This window comes from Pelmatolapia mariae, linkage group LG5, assembly GCF_036321145.2.
Source record: "Pelmatolapia mariae isolate MD_Pm_ZW linkage group LG5, Pm_UMD_F_2, whole genome shotgun sequence".
Taxonomy (NCBI): Eukaryota; Metazoa; Chordata; class Actinopteri; order Cichliformes; family Cichlidae; genus Pelmatolapia; species Pelmatolapia mariae.
The window spans coordinates 3,620,920-3,645,679 of NC_086231.1; the positions used below are offsets into that span (position 1 = coordinate 3,620,920).

Below are 24,760 nucleotides of genomic sequence, written 5' to 3' on the forward strand. Positions count from 1 at the left end.
AACAAATAGCAACAAGTTTTTGGACTTTAGAGATGAAGTGTTATTTATGGCAGGATATCTAAGATTATTCAGGGCATCTAAAACTGCAGAGTGATTAAAAAGTGCTTATTACTCTTTTTGTTTCACTTATTTTCAGTGCAGTCCTTGAACCTAACAATTTTCAGAGAAAGCTTTTGTTCTTTTCTTAAGCATCATAACACTGACCTATGAATTGTTCAAGCATTATATAAAAAATCCTAACTCAAGTGATGAACCAGTGTTGTGTCTGTGCACAACAGACTTTAGACACTAGGACTTGAATGAAAATAGAAACATGAATCCAAATGTCACATTTTTAGTTCAGTTTGTCATCAGGATCTATGGAGGAGGTCAGCAGCAGTGAGAGTCTGCAGCCCTTTGTAAATCACAGCGGAGACTCTCTCATGGCTCTGAATTTTAACCAGTAGTGTTGGAAGATTTTTCAAAATTGATGAAATTATGAAGCAGAATAGTATTAATAATATAGTATTAACACACCGCCAGTGCAGCGAAAATATACCTGGATACAAAAACACACAAAATAATGCTACAAGTCATTAATGGCCTCCACAACACTCGAAGCTCAACGTTCCTGAAGCAGTATGGGATCATTGTGAGAGAGAACAGAGAAAAGCAGGAAACATCCAAAGAAGAGCTTTGGATGTGTTTCAAACAGCCTGGAGAATAATTGCTGCCTCAGAGAGTTCAGAGTGTGGAGGACAATAAAGGCGTCATGATAAATACTGACTTATACATTCATAATGTACTTCCATGTATGTCTGATTGTTTTTTTACATGTTTTTTTGTTTTGTTTTTGGTCGCTGGCAGTGATATTTCCGCAAAATTAACCAACTATATTATCACAATGTTTGTTTTGAGTTTTCTTTTTTCTGTTTTTCTTAAAATAAAATTCTTCCTTTTGTCATTTCTTTTAGTTTCATTCAAATCATGATTCTTGTTCATGATTTGAAAAAGAATCATGAACAAGAATTAAGTTTCTGTTAAAAACACGTTTTATTTGTCTTAGTGGTTGCAATGAGTGAAAAACACCACTTGAACCTTGAGATATTTATGGACTTGTTTCTCTGAGTTCCATCTTTCGTTCTGTTTTGGCTGAGTTTTGGTTTGTCATGTCCGAGCAGGACGAGGTGTGACATGAACACAACCAAACGTCAGGACAGCTTCAATGACGCCTTCACAAAGAACTTTGTCTCCTTTGCTCTCGGCTTCATCATCAACTACATTAATGGGATGTTTGTCTACACCTATTTTAAGAGCGTTGTCTTCCAGCAAGACCCCAGGTCTATCATTTCCTATCTACAAGTTTTCTATCACATCAATTTCAATAATAAATCAAAGAAAACTGAGAGCAGGATGAAGTTTGTTATTTTAATTTGACATTTTTGCCACCTAACATTGGGACTTTTTTTTCTCTTTTGTCCTCTCCTGTCCCGTCTCCTGCAGGTACGTGCTTTACATCCACCTGGTCATCAACGACATGATTATGCTGACAGGTACTGTGATGCTGCAGATCCTCACCTACACCGTCCCCCTGAGCTTTGCTCCCTGCTGTCTCATGATGCTCATAACAATGACAACCAACAAGTAAGTATCTGTGCGAGAGACAGTATAACAGTTTGTACATAGCCACTGACCACATTATTAGGTACACCTGAAAACTGTTAACATACATGAAGCGTGGGTGACAAAATATTTACAACGCTTTTAAATGAAATGCAGTATTCTGCTATTATTTATTCAATTAAAGTGGACAGTCAATGTGTACTTTAAGACAGCCTGAGCTGTACTCAGACTGGTAGGGAGAACAAGTATAAACCTGTGTGTTCAAACTGTCTTCATGCAGGAACAGTCCTCTGAATCTGGCCGGCATGGCGGTTGAACGCTACATTGCTGTTTGCCGGCCTCTCCGTCACTCTCAGCTCTGCACGGTGCAGCGAGCGTACGCTCTGATCGCACTGATCTGGGCTGTCTCCTTCATCCCCTCCATCTCAGATGTCATCATCCTCCTCGTCATCCAGCCCCTCTCTGTCTTCACGAAGAACGTCATCTGTTTCCCCTCCTCTGTGTACAACACACCGTACCATGAGACACAAAGTTTGGTTGTCCAGGTGACATGTTCGTTTTCTACGTTTATGGCTCAGTTTAAATGATTGGTGGATTAAATGAACTCGAATTCTCCCCCTCAGGTCCTCCTGTTTTCTTTTGTCTTCCTCACTTTGATGATCACCTACCTGAAGGTCCTCTGTGCTGCTCGGGCAGTTTCTTCTTCTAACCAGGCCTCTGCCAAAAATGCTCGCAACACCATCCTGCTGCATGGAGTCCAGCTCCTCATCTGCATGGTGTCATACATTTCTCCCTTCATCAACCTCATTTCAATCACAGCCTGGCCCAATAGGAGGACCATAATCCTATTCACCACCTTTCTGTTCACCAACCTGCTTCCACGTCTGCTCAGTCCACTCATCTATGGCATCAGAGACCAGAAGCTCAGCAGCCACTTCAGGGTTCACTTTGGCTGTAAAGGTTTTAAATCTAGAGGGAAGAGCAGGAAACGCAGGGTGCCAGAGAAGCACTGACTCTAAACACACGTTAGACCTAAAAAAGTGTGGTTTGACCTGATTTATCCAGTGAGCACAGACGTTGATTTTGGTCTAAATCAGGTTTGTCTAACTCCAGGCCTTGAGGGCCAGGTCCTGCAGGTTTTAGATCTCACCCTGGGTCAACGCACCTGATTCAAATGATTAGCTCATTACCAGGCCTCTGGAGAACTTCAAGACATGTTGAGGAGGTTATTCAGCAATTTCAATCAGCTGTGATGGATCAAGGACACATCTAAAACCTGCAGGACACCAGCCCTCGAGGCCTGGAGTCGGACACCCCTGGTCTAAATGAAACAAATTAACTGACATTATGCACATATTTATGCAGGTGCAGTCAGAAGAGTTTGTGGCTACAACTTGCCTACAGTATAGATTTGTACATGTCCCCTGTCAGGCACACAGTTCTGTCAGCTCTGGCTGCAAACGCAGAAGCCCCACCCACTTGCTAATCAAAAATTCTGTTTAAGAGGGGCAGCCAATCAGAAGAAAGAAAGCGGGACAAGACAAATGATGAACTGAGTGTAGGGTAGGATTTGTTTTGAACTTTGAATCATGTGAAGTTACTCAAGTGGAGTCTGTGAATAACAGTGTGGTGATAGAAGCATTACAGCAGGTTAGGTGTTCCAGTTCTCAAAGATGACAGAATTTCTTATTGCTCCACACGTAAAATTCTGAAAAATGTTTATGAACAAACTAAAAAGAGAAGCAAAGACCTCCATCGACCCAGACTGAGCTGTAAAACTTCATCATGCACACTAGATGGAGCTCTCATCACAGACATGCAGGAGCTTTCCAACATGGAATACATGCTGTACAGACTCACTGTGAGAGATAAGACTTCTGTTTTATTTACAAGCTAAATGTAATTATTGATTTGAACATTTCCCTTTGATTGCCTAAATATTGAAATAATGTACTACTCATATACCCTTACAAAACAAAAATAAAAAACACTTAATAAACAGGTCAATAACATTCATAATAAAGTGTAATAGTAATAATAGTATGTACTTAATAGTGTGGACTGGAAGGTTACCTTTTCACAAATGTTTAAATGATGAAACTGAGTGAAATATCTGTTGTTACAAAACATAATTTTTCCAGTCTGATATTTTAAAAACCCAGGTCTGCACACACTGCACTTAATATTTCTCAGGAATGTGTTTTAAAAATTTTGTGTAATAAAAAGGTAAACAGAACATTTAAAAATATATGAGAAAAAATATAAAAGAAAATGAGTATGACCCATTATCTCAATGAAATGCTCATTTCTGTATTATAACTCCAGCGTGCAGCAGATCAGTGACATAAAAATATTGTAGAACAAATGTACAAATGATGAGAACACTTTGTGAACTGGACAGTTTTGCTGAATATTTGAATCAATTTGGAATCTTACTGAATGTCATCATTGCTCATATACCAAATTTCAGTGTGTCACAGCTCGTGCAGAATAAACCTTTGTAATGGTTTACGGCACTCGAATAAACAAATGAACAAATACATCTATTTATAAATTTATTATGAAATCAATAGAGTCTCATGCTCACATGCTGAGATGTTGTCAAAAGTAGGCAAAGAAACTGATACAAAATACAAAATGAGCTAAAATTAGTCAAATTCACAAATCCGGATAGCGGGATGATGCAGGAAGGAGAAGAAGAAGCTCAAGATCACATGTGGAAAAAAAAGCTGCGGAAAAGATGCAAGTGGGCATATAAGCCTGTTGCACTCTGGGCCACACACAGTGCACTTTGGTTCAGACCTAAAACAAAATCCGTTTTCTGTCAGTATAAAAAAGCTACATATTTAATCCCTGAGATATCTTAATGTAAGAAAAAAGCCCAACTAGGAAACTTACTCTCAGTTTTTCTGCACAACAAAGAAATGTTGCTACAGCAGATAAGAAACATCTGTCAGCACATCACTTTGGGCTTAAACTGCAAGAAATAAATATGTAAAATTATAGAAAGTAGCTCATCACCCAGGAAGTTTTTATTAAATCAGAGATAGGTTTTTTATGTTTATTTATTACTTAATTACTTTGGTGCAGTAATAGCCATGGATTAGTTCTTTATCAGTGCAACGAGTTGTAAACATTTATTAAATTATAGTTCAAATTCAGGTAAACACCATTTTAAATACAGTTTATTGCTTTCCTTCACATTTTCCAGTGACATCCAGTGGACCGGATTGGAGTCTTTCTTGAGACAGTTATGGCCCCCAGCCCTCATGTTTGACACCACTGATTTAAGCAGAATTGAACACGTGACACAGACACTGTTGGCAATACAGTGAGGAAGTGTTTTAAAGTTTATACCTTAATAAGAAAAAAGGTAAGTCAGCTGTTCACAGCTGCAGTGTGTCCCTGCTGGGATATTAAAGCCTTAATATAGGAAATAAAAATAAATTAATTTTAAAAAAAGAAGAAGAAAAAGAAGAAGTGACATTTGGGACTTTATACGTTTTTATTACACACACACACAGAGAGAGAGAGAGAGAGAGAGAGAGAGCTTACATCCCAGATGTAAGATATAAGAGATATTAAACACTGTGTTAGGAGCCGGTTTAACGCCGGTGAGTACAGCAGCGCTGATTCTCCGCGGAGAGATTGAAACTTTAAAAACAGCCTCACTGAACTCTGAATAACCGCTGAGCGCCGCAAACGCATCATAAAAACTCTTTCATACAGGAGACGTGTCTCACTCGGAGATCGGCTCTTGTTACGGAATGTGACGGAAAAAGCCGAAGACCGCCTCCGAGAGAGAAGACGGACAGATGAGCGCTTCAGATGGAGGAAAGCTGCGCGCGCACGGCGGACTGTGACAGCTCTGCAGCAGGAGGCTGAAGTTTCCAGCACGAGGAGGTCGCGCGGGTTTTACAAGGTTTCTTGTTTGTTTTCCAGCGATCACATCCTTTTCAGTGGCGGAGGAGTGAAAAACTTCATCATGGGGTGAAGATGACATCACAGGTAAGTCACATTAAAACACACCAGCATCTTTTTTCGTCGCGTGGTCTTAGTGAAATAGATTTAAAGTGGCAGCTCCAGTTATCCCAGTTTACTCTGGGAAGTTTCGCCCTTTTGTTTGCAGCACTACTTCTCGCTCACGGAGGGAGTTTGTTGTTGAGGATGCTTTCCCCCCACTGCTGTGATTCCAGGCTGCAGGTGCTGAATTATAGATCAACTTTATTTCTGTATGTGCACCAAAGCAGCTCCCTGGAGAGCTCAGCATGTAATTACAGACACATGGAGGCTCCCAGTGTCTCACTCATATTTAATTCGGGGGGCAAGAACATATTTAAAGTATTATTTAAGATTTCATTAACAAGCTGTGGAGCCCTTAGTGGGCCTATTCTGCTCTTTGTAAATTTCCTGTGGTGTATACTATTTCAGTGGATGTTCATACTAAATATGTAAAAACTTTTAAATAATATTCATCCCTGTCAACCACAAGCTCAGACAGTCTGAAACACTGAGGTTTCAGACAGTCTAAGGTTCACTCAGCACTTTCATCCCTAAGAACTGTCTCAGGGACAAACCTTCTGTTTGCAAGGGGCAGCCAATCTGAAGAAAGCCATCCTGTACATGACAAATAAGGGTTATTTCACAATCTGAGAAAGGCCGAGAATAAACATCTGAAGCTGGAAATGAGTATAATAAGCCCACTTTAATATGACAGATGCAGTGCAGCGGGCAATAAGAGCAATGTTTGTTTTATTTAGCGAAACAAAATCTAAAAAAATGGGTCAGCTCTAGGTCAGTGTTGGTGTCAGAAACAGAGGCTTTGAGGAAATCTGTCATTTTAGAGCTGCAGTGGATGAACAGTGTTTCCAGATAACCAAAACAAACATACTTTAAAGTTACCATGGGGATTTTGTTATCCTGAACAAACTCCTTCGAGCTAAAGTCAGTTACTGAGCGTTGGGAGCAGTTTACTCTAACAACAACATAATCCAGGCTCAATGAAGGCTGTGTGATATGTCTGTGAAGATTCTCAGTCATCCAGGTCATCGTAGTCTAAGGAGCTTGGAAAGAAAAGCGTCTGGACTTCTTTAAGTTCCTTGAAGACGTTTCACCTCTCATCCGAGAAGCTTCTTCAGTTCTAAGGTCAAATGGTGGAGAGTCCCAGATTTAAACCCAGTGGGAGTTTCCCCCCAAAGAGGGACAAAGGACCCCCTGATGATCCTCTACCTAATCACATGAGCCAAGGTGTGAAAACGGGTGTGGGTCACAATCAGCCAGGGTTTCGGGTGAGCTCATTGTGAAACCTGGCCCCACCCTATCATGTGACTTAATGAGATCAAATGGCCCAGGATGTGAGTGGGCATTAAGGCATCTGGGAAGGGATCACCCAGACACTCTCTGATACACCGGCTACATCCGCTATGTAGCCGGTGTATCAGAGAAACTCAGGAGAGTTTTCTCCAAGCACAACATCCCAGTGTACTTCAGACCCAGCAACACACTCAGACACAAACTGGTTCACCCAAAAGACAAAACTCCAAAACACAAACTTAACAACGTGGTGTATGCTGTAAAGTGTAGCAAGGAATGCCCAGACCTCTACATCGGAGAGACCAAACAGCCACTTCACAAGCGCATGGCACAACATAGAAGAGCCACCTCCACAGGACAAGACTCAGCAGTCCATCTGCATCTAAAGGTTAAAGGTCACTCTTTCGAGGATGCCAATGTTCACATTTTGGACAGAGAGGACAGATGGTTTGAAAGAGGAGTGAAATAAGCCATTTATGTCCACTGTGAGCGACCATCTTTGAACAGAGGCGGTGGTTTACGACACCAACTGTCTGCCATCTATAATCCAGTTTTGAGTTCCCTCCCCAGACGCCTTAACGCCCACTCACATCCTGGGCCATCTGACCTCAGGAAATCGCATCGGGTGGGGCCAGGTTTCACAATGAGCTCACCCGAAACCCTGGCTGATTGTGACCCACACCTGTTTTTCACACCTTGGCTCATGCGATTAGGTAGAGGATCATCAGGGGTCCTTTTGTCCCTCTTTGGGGGGAAACTCCCACTGGGTTTAAATCTGGGACTCTCCACCATGTGACCCTAGAACTGAAGAAGCTTCTCGGATGAGAGGTGAAACGTCTTCAAGCAACCTAAAGAAGTCCAGACGCTTTTCTTTCCAAGCTCCTTAGGCTGTGTGATGAGTTTAAGAGGTCCAGTAAGACACTCCTGAGTTCAGATTATTTTGTAAGTTTTGTTTACATTCAGCTTTTATCACCAGAGGCCATTTTCAGTGGTTCTTCCCTCATTAGTTTAATGCATGGAGGCATTCGGTCATTGAATCTTTAGAAATGGATTTCTGAACATGCATCAGCTTCAGAGAGGGACCTTTAACTCTCATGGTTTCACAACAATGTATGCATTTACAAGGATGTACCACAAAGAGAGCATAAACAATTATAAAGGATGAAAATAACCATAAAGCCAACCACATAAAACAAGAAAACACAAGAGAACCACAAAGACCGACCATAAAAAAACAGACAATGACCACACAGAGACATTTTTAGTTAATCACATAAATATGATTAACTAAAAATCAGCAAAGAAACCAAACACAGCAAAAAGGAGACCAGAGATTACAGTGAAGTATATCAAAAATATATTAGCTGTGCATTACTGTGTGGCTGGATTCTAATGTTTTAGCAGCTGAATGTAATGTTGGCTTTTTCAGACTGAAATCATATTTCATAAAATAATCATATTTTTATATGATAGATTTTACACAGACATGGCCGACTTTTAAATAAACATGTAGCTACACACGAATTCAAAGGGATGTAAAAAAATCTGTTTTTCTGTTAAAAATGTGGTCAAGTGTAAAAGAGCGTTATATAGTAACATACATGGAAGTATTATTATTATTATTATTATTATTCTTGTCCAGCGCTCTGTGAGTTCTTACACCCGTCTCTGAGTTTGACCCAAACATGCCGCTGACGGATGAAGACAGATTCCAGCTGCAGTGAAGCGAACAGCAGCCAGGACGTGTGACCATAAATCAGTGAGCTGAGCACAGAGAAACCTGATTAAATACCAGCAGGAAGACAGTGAAAGATTCAGGAGCAGATGAAGTCAGAACGTCCTGGTTAAAACGCCATTATGTCCACATTAGGTTAACACCTCTCTGCGATTCCTCGGGCGATTTCCTACACTCTGTAATTAGAGGCTGCGTAACCTTGTTACAATACATTATAGCTACACTTTACCTGCAGCGAGGCACTTACTGCAGCCTCACAATGGATGGATGGATGTCCTCGGTCCTGCTAGAGTGAGCACCACATGAGAAGCAACCGTTTGGATATTTACACTCTGATGACAAATATAAACTGTCACCTGTGCTGCCTTTGTTTCCCCTGCAGCAACCGCTGCCTGCTCCACTCTGTGTGTAGAGGACGGCCACACAAAGGCTCAGAAATATAAGGAGGGTGTACACTGAGGGAAAATCAATCACAATCCAAACTGGAAGCAGCATTTTCTGTCTGAAGTGCATCTGACCTATTAAAAGTGGCTTAAAATATACACAACTGTTTAGTACTGACGTGACCATGTGACACGTTTAACCAGTTTTCCCCACATACGCCACAAAAGCAGCCTGACACGTCGTCAGCTCAGGCTCTGATGACTGCAAAAGTCAAAACACAGAAGATGAAGAGGAAATGTGTCTGTGAGTTAACCCAGCAGGGATACTATTACAAGGAATAACTGAGCATAATTTTTTAAAAGCAACACAGGATGGCCTTAAAGCCTCGCATTATTAGACTACAGTATATATACTGAATGATTTCTGTGTTCCCTTTAAAGACATCAGTGAAAAAAAGTACAAATTGGTGCAGAAACACAAGTTATGAAGTGTCGGGTTCAAAAGTTTTTTGTGGGGGAATCCTCATCAGACATGCCGTATAATATTGAACTCTAGTCGTCACATGACGCCTGTGTCCAACCTAATACCAAAGCCAAGTCTCAGCCCTCAGACAGGTCTTTGAAGGAGTGTGAAGGAGTCACGATAAGCTGTAGTGTGGTGTGTTTGGGGGACGGCTGTAAATTGTAGCTCCAAAAACACGAGTTACACTCAGCTCAAACTGGCGGTGATCGAGTGAAAATGAAAACAGTGCTGCAGACACCTTCTTCATCCTCACAACCTTTACTTGTTGCTAAGCGATATTAATGCAATTCTTGGCAACTAAACAGGACTGAATTATGTTTTCCTGGCGGTCATGTTACCTTCGTATTGTTAAAAAACATCTTAAATCACAGCAGGAAGATTTGGGAGAGGCTGATAACAGCACAGCTCTTTCCACAATTTTGGGGGTTTGATGTGAACTTTGTAATTTACTCATCTGTTGTCTGATTTCATTGTGTAGCTTCTTTTTTGTTGTGAAAGTATGCACGCTGTGTGGGTGTTTGCACTGGGAGTACAGTAAATGAGCATGTGTGGGAGTTCTGGCTGCATCGATATATGTTTTTTTGTTTTTTTAAACTTGATGGAGAAAGTTGCAAGAAACCATGTGGTTAGAAGAAGCGTTTTAAATCTTCTGCTTCTTGCAAAGAAAAGACTTTGAAAATGTGCAAACTGTGCTTACGCTTAGATTAAGTCTGGCTCTCAACCAGTGCTTGTTGTATTTTGTGGTCAACATGAAAATGTCTCTATGTACTTACATATTAGTGTCTGCCCCCCTGGTCTTAAAAGTGCATTTAGAGGAGCAGGTGGAGTTAGAAGAGCTAGAATTTTAAAAAGAAGCTCAAACATTTGGAGCAGAAAATAAAGATGAGACTCTTCTTTGTTACACGCTCTTCATGGGAGGTTTGATGAGTGCTGACTCAGCGTGAGATAAAGAAGACAAAGATTAAGGGCGAGAGGTGAGTCATACTCTGGCCATGATTCAGTCAGATGCACATTAACTGTCAAAACGATCACAGCTTCCGTTAAAAATTTGTGTCTGTCATCAAAGGGGTCGTATTCAGCTAATTTTCAACCCCAAGAATAGCTCTGAGTGATTCACAGTTCAAAATAATCCTTGTTTATGTCATGGTGAAACCCTCCCAGTTCATCCTCTGTCTGAAACAAGACGATTTAGCTCCTCCCAGCTTGTTTCTGATTGGTCGCTCATCACAAACTGAAGGTTTTGGGGAATATATTATTTGCTTCTTTCCCCATCCATAATGTCCAGGATGGACATGGGTGGAGATGTCCACTCTTTATGACATCACAAAGACCCAAGAGCAGAAAAAACTGTGAATCTGAGTGTTTAGGACAGTCTGAAGCCTGGCACATGTAACATAGAACAGCGGTCCCCAACCCCCGGGCCTTGGACCGGTACCGGTTCGTGAGTCGTTTGGTACCGGGCCGCGAGAGTTGAGGCTCAGGTGTGAAATGTATGGTTTTCAGGATTTTTATCGGTTTTCAGCGTTATTTTGTTTTTTTGTTTTTTTTTTTGCCTGTCCCGTTTGGCTCTTTTGCCATCAGAATTATTGTCTAAAGGCGAAGAAAGATGCCCAACGGATTTACTTTACCAAATGGACCATCCCAGCCTTGCCGTAATGGTCTATTTGATTCACCTTTTATTGTTTATTTTATTTTCACTTGTTGAATACGGGACAGACTTGACTGAGGGAAAGAAAGGGGAGAAAGAAAGAGGGAAAGAAAAAAAACTGAGAAGAGGGACGGGGATAAAGGGCAAAAAACAAAAACCAACAGAATAAGCAGACAAAAAATACATATATCGATCACCTGGATCACCTGTTGAGAAAGAAAAAAGAAAGCAAGCAGAAGAAAACGAGAGTAATAGAATAAACAACATCACAATGATATATGGGAATATAACAGTAAATACTAAATATTAAACATTATTGTGCAGCACGTAAGATCGACAGCGCACAGTGTGCTTTGAGGTAGGAGCCAAAAAGGGTGTAGTTTGTGTGTGTGATCACCTGTGTGTACACCTGTGAGCATGAACGCGCTTGTTTTTAAAAGGTTCCTTCATGTAATGATTTGCTAGAGGGTGTGGGGGGCCACTGTCCCGTCCTCCAGGGCATGAAGCAGGTATGGAGGAGATCAAACTCCAGACATCCAGAGGCCCCCAGAACACAAGAGACCAAGGAAGACCAACAGAGGGGCAGCCGCGCGTTATTTTGTTATCGTTTTTATCGTTAACTCGGTTTTCCTGGGTCTTTTCACGTGTGTTATGAGTAAATCTTCTTTTTTCCGGTACCGGTACTAGTTTTATTTTGTTGTATTTATCCGCGACACCTTAAAGGCCGGTCCGTGAAAATATTGTCGGGCATAAACCGGTCCGTGGCGCAAAAAAGGTTGGGGACCGCTGACATAGAAGGAAGGAGGAGAAGGATAAACTGTGCAGCCTGAACTGCATAGGTTTCCTCTATGTGTGCATGACGTATAGATGCAAGAATAAGAATAAAACTTGATTGTTTGAGTGAGTGATAGTAGAACAGAGGGGGATTATTTATCATTGTTAGTGATACTGTATCGCAGTACTTACTCCTCACTAGAAGGCTGCGGTTGCTGAATATAAAGCAGCTCTCATGTAACTGAATCTGGACCGTAAAGATCGCATGTACTCAGAAAACCATGCGTCGATAAATTCTCTTTGAAAAAAAAAACATTGAGAAATGCCTCTGAGCTTCGGCCCAGCAGAACCAAGGCTGAAAACACCGATTTAAGTTAGGAAACGTCACTTTGAATTGGCTTTTCCATCTCTGATGTCTTTTCCTTTTAAGATGATTACATTTTAATGCTTTTTTCTGTCTTACTCACAGATTCACATGAAAAGTGAGACAAGAATCAAGAAGGGGGGGATAATGAGAAGTCTTCACAGAAACTGCTGACGATCTGTGTTTGTGTCCTGTGGAGATTTAATTCAAAGCTGAACTGATTTTTATTTCTGAGCACAGCTTAGCTGTTTGGGTTTTATCCATATACGTTCACAGTTTTCGAAATTAACCAGCAATTTTATCACAAATGACTTACACAAAGGGAAACTGTTGCAGCAGAGACATGCAGGGATGCGATGAAAGGAAATGAATGGTGACAGATGGTTTAGGACAGCGGTCCCCAACCTTTTTTGCGCCACGGACCGGTTTGTGCCCGACAATATTTTCACGGACCGGCCTTTAAGGTGTCGCGGATAAATACAACAAAATAAAACTAGTACCGGTACCGGAAAAAAGAAGATTTATTCATAACACACGTGAAAAGACCCAGGAAAACCGAGTTAACGAAAAAAACGATAACAAAATAACGCTAAAAACCGATAAAAACCCTGAAAACCATACATTTCACACCCGAGTCTCACTCTCGCGGCCCAGTACCAAATGACTCACGGACCGGTACCGGTCCGTGGCCCGGGGGTTGGGGACCGCTGGTTTAGTATATTGGCATGATGTGGTAAATATGTTGGAAAGGGTATGTTTACAGGACTCAGGCTAACATACTGATAGATCAGACTCACAGTTTCTTTTTTATCTACATCATGTCTTTTAATAATGTAACCACAAAATTAAATGTCTTTAAAATGTGTCACAGTGGTGTTTTTCAGTTTGTGTTTATTTCATTGTCTTTGTGTCTCAGCTGATCTAACCATGGGGAAGGAGAGTCTGCCCAGCTGGGCTCACCAGGACTCTGACGAGGGTCTCGTCCACGTGAACGTCGGAGGTCTGAAGAGGAGCCTCTGTTCCAGCACGCTGAAGAAATTCCCAGACACCAGACTGGGAAAGCTGCTGGCATGTGACTCAGAGGAGGCCATACTGCAGGTGGGCTGATGTGTTTGGGTGTGAGTGGGATACGACTGACACGAGACGTGATGGATTTTTGCTTGACTTACTAAAAGCCCACCTGCTTCTCCTCTTCTTCACTCTTTCTCTGTCGTATTCCCACCTTTCCTGCTATAGGTGTGTGATGACTATGATGTGCAGGAGAAGGAGTTTTACTTTGATAGGAATCCCGGCCTGTTCCCTTACGTCATCCACTTCTACCAGACTGGCAAACTTCACATCATGGAGGAGCTGTGCGTCTTCTCCTTCAGGTCTGTCTGAGCCACATTCATTTTAACATCCTCATCCCTCTGCATCCCAGAGAACCTTTACACCTGTCATACCAATCTAGCTGTAACTGATTGTGGACGTTTGTGACTCAAACAAAGGTGTTAGTCAGCCAAGTTCAGTTTTTCTTGGTTTAGCTCGTCTGTCCTGTAATCAGACACAGCAGCTGCTAACGGACTTCACTGTTCATTGTTGCTTTGCATAAAAACTTTAAAGCCTAAAAACATAAACAGTAACATGAATTCATCAACTCTACACAATCGTGTAAAATTTAAACAGCTGATCCTTGAAAAAAGTCACAAACCCAAACTACTAAGACTAAGTTGTAACATCTCACCTCTTCTTATTCATGATCTCACACACTGAAGCACTGCTGTTGTGCACAAATGTGACATCATTTACAGTCGCTGAGGGTGTAGCGCTTGTGGTGGAGGTTTTGATTGGTCCTGTGTCATGTCCTGGACATGAACGCAAAGACTGAGCTCCACGGTTCTTGTTGGATTGTTTTTGTTTTACTTTTCTTTAACTTTTGTTAAACTGAGGTTTGCTCAAAAAATTGTTTGGTTACCTTCAGGAACACATCCTGGTTTTCACACCAAAGCAAATCTGCAAATCTTGTAGTGGATCTTCAGGTGTGCAGTGTTATATTGTGCTGGAAAGAACGAGCAGAGATTTAACGTGAATTAGGCCTTTGGCCTGCTTGCATATGTCCTTTGTTTATGCAGCATAATTATAGGAGTCATGGATCCATTTAGTGCACTAATAACATTGGAAGCAGATGAGAGAAAAAACACATGGAAATCATTTTATTTTGATGTAGTTTGTGTGACTTTTTTGCACTTTTCTTTTAATAATGCATAGATAACCTTGATTTAGCTTCTATTCCGCGCACAGCCAGGAGATCGAGTACTGGGGCATCAATGAGTTCTTCCTGGACAGCTGCTGTAGTTACCGTTACCACGACCGCAAGCTGGAGAGCAGCCGACATCGCAGCTGGGACGATGAGAGCGACGCCAGCAGTGTAGACACATCTGTGGACGAGATATCTGACTTAAACAAGTAAAAGACACACAGCTGCACTTTCTTTCTTCTTTTTTTAAAATAAATTATTAACTCACTGCCTTTTTCCACCCTCGCAGAGACATGCAGCACTTCCAGGAAGTGCGTTATGGGAACATCAGGAAGTGTTTGTGGTTGACGCTGGAGAACCCGGGATACTCCATCCCCAGCAAGCTCTTCAGTCTGCTCTCCATCGGAGTGGTGCTCACATCCATCGCCACCATGTGTATCAACAGCATGCCAGAGTATCAGGTGGGTACGGCGGGCTCAAAACGTAGAGACCAAACAAAACGGTTCAGTCAGCTTTCAGCAGGAAGCCTCTGTTGGCTTCATCTTGCTGATTTAGGCTCACATGAAGACAATTAAAATAATTAACACTTTTCATCCACAGTTTCATTAAAACAGTTTGTTTGCTTCTCAGAGTCAAACTCAGTGAAATCAAAAAGACAAACTAATTTTGTGTGACTTACACTCGCCTAATATTACCAAAGATGTCTTTCACAAAGAGCCTTAAATCCGCTTTGAGAAAGACAGAAAAACATGCTTGAAACAACCTTATGAACTGAAAACAAAGTAAAATACTGATTATTGTTTGGATCCAAACAGAGTGACGCTAAAAGTCAGCTCTGTAAACCTGTGCCAAAGTACCCGGGTCCAGTTCACAGGGACAGTGATGTCCTGGCCAGCTCCTCCAGCTTTTTAAGGAAGTAAACTGAGATATAATCTCTCCAGTGTGTCCTGTAACTGCTCAGACAGTCTGCAGAGGAAGTTCATTTCCTTCATTTGTGACCTCACTCTTTCAGTAAGTGGCCAAAGGTGATGGTGGGAAACTAAATGAAACAGTAAATCAACAGCTTGGACACGCAGCTTTCTGTGGTTTAGATTTTTCTTAACTTTTCCTGATTAAGTCCCAAAACACATGAACAACTATTTACATAAAGATAATTACAGAAGAATAAAGTACCAATAAAATGATTTAATCAGTCAGATAGATTAACCCTGTTTTACTTGTGTTTTATTTAAATTCTTGATGCCTTATTGAGTCTATTTTTTAACTGTCGTTGAAAAGATACATAAATAAAAATTTGTGTTTGTAATCATTTCAAAATAAAAATATCTAATGGGCTCTCAAATTTTAATACAAATGAAATCACTAAATGTTTAATTGAAAACACTTTTAGAAACTGTCCTCTGTCCTTTTTTTCTCCCAGACTTTTGATTCTGATGGAAAGTTGATTGAAGAGCCGACCATGCAGGCGCTGGAGGTGTTCTGCTCCTGCTGGTTCACCTTCGAGGTGAGGTGATTAAAACTAAGCATGCTGTGAACTGTTTTATTGTGCACTAAAAACTCACTAGGTCTAATATTTAAGGTTGTGTATAAGGGCATTTCCCATGCACGTCAATGAGAAGAAAAAAAGTAATAAACTTAACTGTGTATCAGTTAAGCAAACAATAAAGATAATATGCTTTAAAATGATCATAAATATTTATATGGCAGTTTTAATCTCACGCTGGAGATTTGTCAAAGGGAAGATGAAACACAGCACAGAGTTTAAAAAATGTCTTTGCAGGGATGAAGGCACTTTAAATACTCCTGAACGATAGCAACGTACTACACAGTGAAGACAGGAAACACAGAACAGAGAGGATCACTCCGAAAATATACGGAGCAGGAAGTGAAAAAAAACAGAGAAACAGGTCGTGAAGGAAGACACAGGGACAACTTCACAAAGACTAACAGAGTAAATACAGCAGAGAGAGAAAGGTACACTAGGAGGGAATTAAACTTATGGAAGCCAAGTGAGGAAATACCCTTCAAAATAAAACAGGAAGAATGTCAGTTTGAGGTTTGAGCCCGACCCACGTTCCTTTTACTGTGTATCTTTACCTGCTCTCTCTCCCCTCTTTACTGCTGTCCTATCAAATAAAATAAAAAATACCCCTCAAATAAATCTTTAAAATAAAGAAGGAAGTAAAATGAAAGGAAGACAAAGAACATCACACAAAGATGCAGGGAACTCACGAGGCACAGAGAAAAAAACCCTTAAAGAATGCAAAGTCAGACCATGATGAGCTGTTACATACTTCATTTAATTTGTTTGACTTCTGTGCATCAGTTTAATTTTATTACTTTGTTTAAACCAAACACAAATTCCAGGCACAGTTAAAATACCTAAACTTAAATATTAGGCCCAAATATGTCAGTGCTGATAGAGACGCTGAACACAGAGGACAGTGACAAACGCTGAGTGTTTGTGATCTCTTTGAGGTCGTCACGCGGCTGCTGCTCGCACCAAACAGGAAGAAGTTCTTCCATCACCCTCTGAACATTATTGACTTGGTGTCTGTGGTTCCCATCTACGTCACTCTGGTCTTTGACATGACTGTAGGATCCGAGTCCGAGCTGGGCAACCTGGGACGACTCATACAGGTCTGTGCTGTGGATGTGGACCGCATGCTGCTCTGGTAAAAATGTACCAAAGGATTCGTCACATTTGTCATAATTGCTCAGTAAAGGCTGTGATAGTTTGTATTTATGGTGACAGTGTCTGATATGCAGTATTAATCTCATCCCATCAAAGAGCACACTGTTAATATTACATGCACCATCTGTGGAGGTTCTGCTAGCCTAAAACTGAGACAGTATTAATAACTGCAGACCATGTTGAGTGAGATCACACAAGCAACAACAACCAGTTCTTGGACCACACTCATTTTATATTACACACGATGAAGAGAAAGTGCATGTTTACTCACAGGTCAACACAGTGTCATTACTGAGGCTCTGCCTGCACCGCCCTGTGCAACGTCTGTCCCGCTTCTTACCCCATAACATCACTTTTTCATGTTTAGTCAGGACTACTTAGTGTCACACTTTTATTCTCCTGTAGCAGGAGGAAACTAAGGCTTATGGATTGTAGCTCCATTAGTCTGATATATTTCCAGGTCCTGAATGACAGTCTAGCATATTTTAATCAGCATTTCATGGATCTGTGTGGCTAATTAGTGCACCACTATGATACATGTGTAACTGGAGCTATTTCTCAATCAATATTTCTGAAATGACAAACACATTCAAATGCCACACCACAAACCTTGCTCTTTATAACAATGACGTACAGTTCATTTTAAATTTAAAACATCGGGGTCAGTGATTTTTTTAGGGTTTCGTTTCACATTCGAGTAACTTTTTATGATTCACAGTTCAAAACAATTATATTTAATGAGGCGCCTCATTTCACCCACTGTTGAACCCGTTATCACACCAGTATCATACAGGCCGCCTGGACTTATTTTATAATTCTGGCTGTAAAATTATAAAATAATTCTCATCTTTCAGGAACCATTTAAATTTTTTCTGTAGCCCAGTGTGGTTGAGGAGTTACAGTAATGTGAAGCACACATGTGAAGCTGATTTTTCTTTGTTTAGACGGCAGTACCTTGTGAATGCTTTGTGCTTCCCTGATGCCCCAAATATCTCCCTAAAGCTCGTCTTGTCTTCTTTCTGAAACGGGTTGAATTTTGTCTCTAGCAGAAGCAGTAACAGAGTTACTGTCATTTAAAGAGCACTAAAAATAAGATGGGCCTGCTGCCGAGCTAATGCTAGGGTCTTTAACACCAACATGTCTTTGATGCAACTTTCTTCCGATTGGCTGTTCCTCGCAAACAAAAGCTTAGAGCACATGGTAGGTGTGGCTTCTGTGCTCATACCATATTAGAAAAAAAACACCGTCTGAAAGCAGTCTGAAGCTCACGGCGATTACTCGTCCGTACACTGACCCCATTATTTGAAGCTTCGTGACTCCACCGTTGGATCAGTGTAGTGAATGTCTGCAGCTGCTGCCGTGCAGCCAGAGTTACTCAGACTCTTTTTAAAGATTCAGACTCATACTCCACTCTGTGTCCTCCCAGGTGTTCAGGTTAATGAGGATCTTCAGAGTGTTAAAGTTGGCGCGACACTCGACAGGCCTGCGATCACTGGGAGCAACGCTGCGGGTGAGTCGGGACTCTGTCTGCTCCCACAGACACACAAAGTTTTGTAACGTGTGGCTCTCTGACACACAGCGACATTAGCCAGCCGTACAAACAACGTGACTGATTTTTATTTTGTAGTTTTGTGACATTTTGCTCTGTTGACCTTTCTGTAGACGCCTCAGATACAGGTTGATGGATTGTGAGCAGATCTCAGCTGATATGATGCACACTGTTTTGGAGATGACACACAAAAAAGACAACTGAAGGAAACAAAAGTTTGCATGTGGGCTGCAGTTTTTAACACAAGATCTCACTGATGTTCACTTGTTGTTGAGTTTAGGGGAATTGTGTCAGTTTGAGATGTTTGAGATGGAAGAAAAACAACATTAGGAAACACATGACTTAGCAATTCCAATTAGTTCGCATTGCTGTGGATGGTTTCCAATTCAAATAATGCTTTCAAGGTATAAGTTGGATTAGTGAGGTCATCTGTAAAAGCCTTGAAGCTAGCACAATCTATGGTGGCAACATTTACACTTTAAGTCATGTTTAAACACTAATCTGCCATCTGCTCAGAATTTCCTTATGCAACCTTTAACATCTGATGGAAATTTGGTTTTATATTTTAAATCAGTCCAAGCAACTTTTTTGTGCACATGTTTAGTATCATGTGTGATGTATCAGTGACAACAGCGGGGAAAATAGATGCACCATCCCAATTCCTAAAATTGGGATGGTGCATGAAATGTTTTTGTAAACCTCATAAACCCAAAGTTTATTCACAGAAAACTTGTTTAAACCGAGCTCAGAGAGACCGTTTCTCAGAAGTAAATTATTTCAGAATAATGTTCCTGAATATAAAATTGTGAGGGCTGTGAATATCTCCTCATCTACGGTGCAAAATGTCATCAAAAATAATCAGAGAATTGGGAGAAATCTGTGTGTGCAGGGTCGGTTCTGCCTATGAACACAACTCACCGTGCCATATGCGCGGGACGGCAGGTTAAAGCTCTATCGTGCAAACAAGAAGCCGTATGGGAACGTGATCCAGGAACACCGCTGTCTCTCATAGCTGATTAAAATTGGACTGAGGCAACGTGAAAAACTGTTCTGAGGTCAGACGAACTGAAATGTGAAATTCTATTTGGAAATCATGGATGCTACGGCCTCTGGACTAAAGAGAAGAGGAAACATCTGGCTTGTTATCAGCACACAGTTCAAAAACCTGCATCTCTGATGGTATTACATATGCTTCCATCCAGACGACATCTTTTCCAGGGAAGGCCTTCCTATTCCCGCAGCATGGCTCCGGATAGAAGAGTCTGAGTGCTGAAGTGGCCAGCCTGCAGTCCGGACCTTTCACCAACTGAAAATCACTTCTCGCCTGTTGCACATGCCGACCATCTGAGGATTAGTGATTAGTTTTAAAGACCTGCTCGAGCCAAACCTCTCAGACTGTGATCAGTCAGCATACCTGTTAAGCCACTCACCTGCAACAGACGTCTTTTCCAGGATTTCCAAGCTGGTCTGTGTGCACTGAGAAAGGAACTGAGGAAACTTACCTGCCTGTCCACCCTCCACCGCTCCTCCTGTCCCTCCGAGGATGTCAGGATATTCTAACCACACCTCTGCTCTGGCTCTGACCGAGTCTTCTCTCCTTTGTTGACAAAACAGCCGCCTGAATCACCGTCCTGTGATTCATCAGCCTCAGGTCCTGCTGCCTTTTAAATCTTGTGTAAATACATTTGTTAAACAGCTCTGTCGGTTGCTGGGTTGTGAATGCAGAGTCCAGAACTTTGGAGTCACCTTTGACTTATGACAGCTGGTCTCCTGAGTTCCCAGATGTTTATGGACTCATAATGCATGCATGTGGGAATGCATGGCCTGTCCCAGCATTCTGAGATGGACTACTGTCATCAAATTCAAAATGAGCATTTATTTTTCTTAAAATGAGATATTTTGTCAATTCTATTGTGAACATAATCTGATATTATGAAAACTGTAATCCATGTATTCTGTTTTATTCGACATGTTTTGGAGGTGGGGTTGTTGATGAAGGATCAGGGACCACAATCTACGACGGCGCTGCTCCTCCTGGTTTTCATTACATCTGCACGTTGTGTTTCCGTCTCATCTCCTATACCATGAGCTTGTTCCTTCCAGCAGAGATGAGCAGAGGATTATTAAAGCCTTTATTAAAGTGCAGCACCGCTTTAATAAAGTTCCTGATCCGTGACCGGCATTCGAAATGAAGCACTGAGAGCTTATTTGGTCTCTTTCCTGCATATCAAGTAATGAAAAAGCCTTTAACTCAAAACATTAGTTTAATGTTTAGTTTGATCTTGAAAATGGAAAAGAAAACATTTCAGAAGTAACGCATAATCTAATGAAAAAGGAGTTCTCTGAAAAAAGACCAGCTTCATTGTGAATTGATTTTTACTGCTGCTTATTTGTGGAAATGCTCCATTTCTCAGATAACTGATTTTTTTTTACTCCACTGACTGTTTGTTTGCATAGAAAGTTTTTTTTTTTTCTCTTAGATTTGTTTTTCATAGTGTACAGGGATCCACATTTCTTTATTTTTTACACTTCTTTTTCAGCATCATCCTTCTTAATTTTAATAAAGCTGACATTTGTTTCCTTTAAAGCAGGGGTGGGGGCCATTTCATTTTTTACAAAGTTCTTCAAGGGCCATACTATTATGAACACATACTCCAGGATGCAAAAGTCTGTAAGTACCGTGTTACTAAGCCTCATGAGGTTTCAGCTTCTTGGCTATTAATGCACTCACCACAAAACTTCCACATGTAATATTCTCTGTGTCGGTCTGTGGTCGTGTGAAAGCTGCTTGTTAAGGACTCAAACTCCGGGGAAGAGCATTAACGTTGAGCTGAGAGCACATTTATCCTCTCAGCTCATCATGTTTAGCATGTTTCGAACTGTAATGGCGCCGGCGCCTCGCCACAAACTGGGCACAGCGACTTGCCTTTCACTTAAACACAGAAAAAATCAGGTGTCCATTTTTCCTGGAATACGCAGCGTTCTGCATCCACCTTCGTTTTCATGACAGCTGCCACGATTCGTCCTTTGTTGTCAATCACGTAATGACGTACATCACGTGCTGTATTCACTCACCCTGATTTTGACTTGGACGTACATAGCCGTCTGTTTTATCTCAGAAAACTAATGACTGTCAGTGTTTTTTTCCATATTTTTTGCATATATAAAATATATGCATTTTATTGCTTTGCAGTCCGATTGAAACGGTCTCGCACACGGCCCAGAGGCCGGATGTTCCCCACCCCTACTTTAAACTGTGTTAAATTCTGCTGTGTTGTCAGATTGTGTTGCTCATTGCTTTCAGTAGGAAGTTCACTGATTGCTGGCAGGATTATAAAAGGTTATGGGCAGAGTTCCCTAAAAACGTTACAGGAGATGGGACACATCACATCAAAATTTCATAAATACATATCAAACTGAAATAAGAAAATTTGGGAGACCTAAAGATCTCAAGAATGTCAACAGATTATTACAAAGTGATTTCACATCTAGATGTCCTGAAACCAGGAACTGAACTCATCCATTATATGGAGGACTTTTCAGCCTGGTGGAGGAGTGCGGCAGTCTAATACAAACATTTGTAGTTTTCAAAATCAGTATTTCCACACGTTCTCTTCTAGTCTTCTTATAAAACCTTTTTATGAGTTTTTATGAGGAAGTGCAAAACTTTAGAAGTAGAGTCACATTTACAGAGACCAACATTTTGTCAGGTTGAACTGCAGACACAAAGTTCACATCGAGAAAAAACACAGATGAGTGTTTTCTCACGCTGAGCGGGAGTAGATGGTGGGCGTTTGGCTGTAATGCTGTCACATGTTGAACCTCAAATATTTGATCATGGCAGATGAGGTTTTGTGCACAAACACATCTCAACCCCTCCATGTTTTATCTGCAGCACAGCTACCGTGAGGTGGGCATTCTGCTGCTCTACCTGGCTGTGGGAGTGTCTGTCTTCTCGGGTATCGCCTACACTGCTGAATATGAAGAGGTAAAGTTTGACTGACGTGGGGTTGCATTCCACACTGGTGGAAATCGTTTAACTTTTAGTTTGTGTTCAAATGAGTTCTTTGAATTTGCCTTTTAAACGTTTAACATCTTCGTTTCAGTGATTTCAGTGTCAGTCTGTTTGGCATGCCGTTTTACAGCCATCATCAGTTTACAGTTTGAATGTTTCCAATACTTTCTGAGCAGTTTAAATTCCTCTCAGTATAAATATCGGAATGCTAACATACCGATGAACGTAGCAAACATTACATTACGAAATGTTCGGCGGTTGCTACGGTATGAAGACGGAAAGCATGGCTACACACTTCAACAACTACTCAGTTACTTTGTAACAAAGTCTTTGTGTTAATACTCACTCGTGTTCCTCCTGCCAATGAAATCCCTGACCTGATTTTCATGACATTTGGCTAATTAAAAGGTTTTGTCTCACAGAGTGTTTTACTTTAATTAGTGTCGTTAGACGCTGATAAATCCTTCACAGCTGTTAGCTTTGCTTTGGTCTGTAACAAATAAATATATCAGTGAATGAATAGTCAAAGTGGCGTGGCAGTTATCCTGTTTTTCAGGGATATCTGTGATGTTTGAAGACACACCTGTTGGTGTAATTACTAACGATTCAAGTCAAAGAGCACATTAGTCCGTGTGGTCAGAGGTTTGTGTCTTTATTTAATCTCTTCCTCTTGAAAATTAGTTTTGAGCTTCAACATTGTTCTGATAGATTTTATATACCAAAGTATTTTATTATTTAATTGTGTTCTTTACATAATAGTATTAATAAATCTGAAAATCATTACCTTGGATGTCTAAAGCATCCCTCTGTGTCTGATTCCAGGATGTGGGCCTGGACACCATCCCGGCCTGCTGGTGGTGGGGGACGGTGAGCATGACCACAGTGGGTTATGGGGACGTAGTGCCGGTCACGGTGGTCGGAAAGCTGGCGGCAAGCGGCTGCATCCTGGGTGGCACCCTGGTGGTGGCGCTGCCCATCACCATCATCTTCAACAAGTTCTCCCACTTCTACCGTCGCCAGAAAGCTCTGGAGGCGTCGGTGAGGAACAACAACCGCAAGAAGATGAGGATGAGCTGCGAGAGTGTGCCAGAGGAGGATGAAGAGGACGAGGGGTCAAACGGGGACAGCTGCTGCCTGGACGATGATGATATTGATGATATCGAAGAGGACGATATAGATTATGAGGATGAAGGAGGTGTAATAAACTATAGTTATGTGGAGCATCCATCTTACACGTCGATAACGAGGAAGAAGGAGCCGCATCAGCTGTGATGAAGAGCTGCTGAAGGCTGTGTTCTCACTAGAGATCAAAGCTGTTCAGGTTCACTTCCTGCCTCATGCATGACGTGTTCATATGAAACGATGACTGCATTCATATTTAAATCTGGCTTTCATTTAAAACAAGGCAACACAAGAGTGATCTGTACGCTTCAAGTTTGACCTTTGAACTCATCGAGCATAAACAGGAGGACTAAAGTCCAAGAGGGCTGGAATTTGATCAGATTTTGGGGAATTTAAAGAAATCAGGAGTTGGAGGGATCATGTTGTAAATTGGTTTTAACGATCAGCTTTGCGTTTCCATGACAAACATACGTGATGGACCGTAGTTTGCTATTATTCATGCATGTAGGCAGCTTTCAGGGTGGAAATTTGGCCTTTCTGATAATGAAGTTTTTATGTAGCTGTTAAAAAAGATGATAAAACCAAAACAATAAAATTACAGTACATAAGGCGACATTAAACACGAAGGTCTGCTCAAGAACCGAATCGATTGAGCCTTAACTGAGCTGGACTGAAGAGAAATAGCATGCACGTGTATGAAATGAAATGAATAAAAAGATTATGAAAGTCTGAATTGTTATTTTGTTCTTGAAGTAAAATGTATAAAGGTAATATTTGATAAAAAAGTTGATCAACTTTGTA

The 24,760-nt window shown here is 41.1% G+C and overlaps 2 protein-coding genes across 3 annotated transcripts; both read left to right on the forward strand.

The window, feature by feature from the left end:
- Window positions 1-1,173: 1,173 nt before the first annotated feature.
- LOC134627562 (odorant receptor 131-2-like) lies at window positions 1,174-2,615 on the forward strand. Its single transcript, XM_063473761.1, has 4 exons — window positions 1,174-1,319; window positions 1,483-1,623; window positions 1,883-2,147; window positions 2,226-2,615. Exons 1-4 carry the CDS (start codon window positions 1,174-1,176, stop codon window positions 2,613-2,615), a joined length of 942 nt encoding a protein of 313 aa, XP_063329831.1.
- Window positions 2,616-5,388: 2,773 nt separating this feature from the next.
- si:dkey-43k4.5 (potassium voltage-gated channel subfamily S member 2) lies at window positions 5,389-24,688 on the forward strand. Of its 2 annotated transcripts, XM_063473365.1 has the most exons (11): window positions 5,389-5,610; window positions 10,475-10,530; window positions 13,259-13,440; window positions 13,579-13,712; window positions 14,623-14,787; window positions 14,868-15,039; window positions 15,999-16,082; window positions 17,057-17,218; window positions 18,700-18,783; window positions 22,718-22,810; window positions 23,660-24,688. In XM_063473365.1, the coding sequence occupies exons 3-11, from the start codon at window positions 13,270-13,272 to the stop codon at window positions 24,107-24,109; spliced, it is 1,515 nt and encodes a 504-aa protein (XP_063329435.1). In that variant the 5' UTR covers window positions 5,389-5,610; window positions 10,475-10,530; window positions 13,259-13,269; the 3' UTR covers window positions 24,110-24,688. The 2 variants fall into 2 exon arrangements, with proteins under 2 accessions (XP_063329435.1, XP_063329434.1); XM_063473364.1 differs by lacking the exon at window positions 10,475-10,530.
- The last annotated feature ends 72 nt before the right edge of the window (window positions 24,689-24,760 follow it).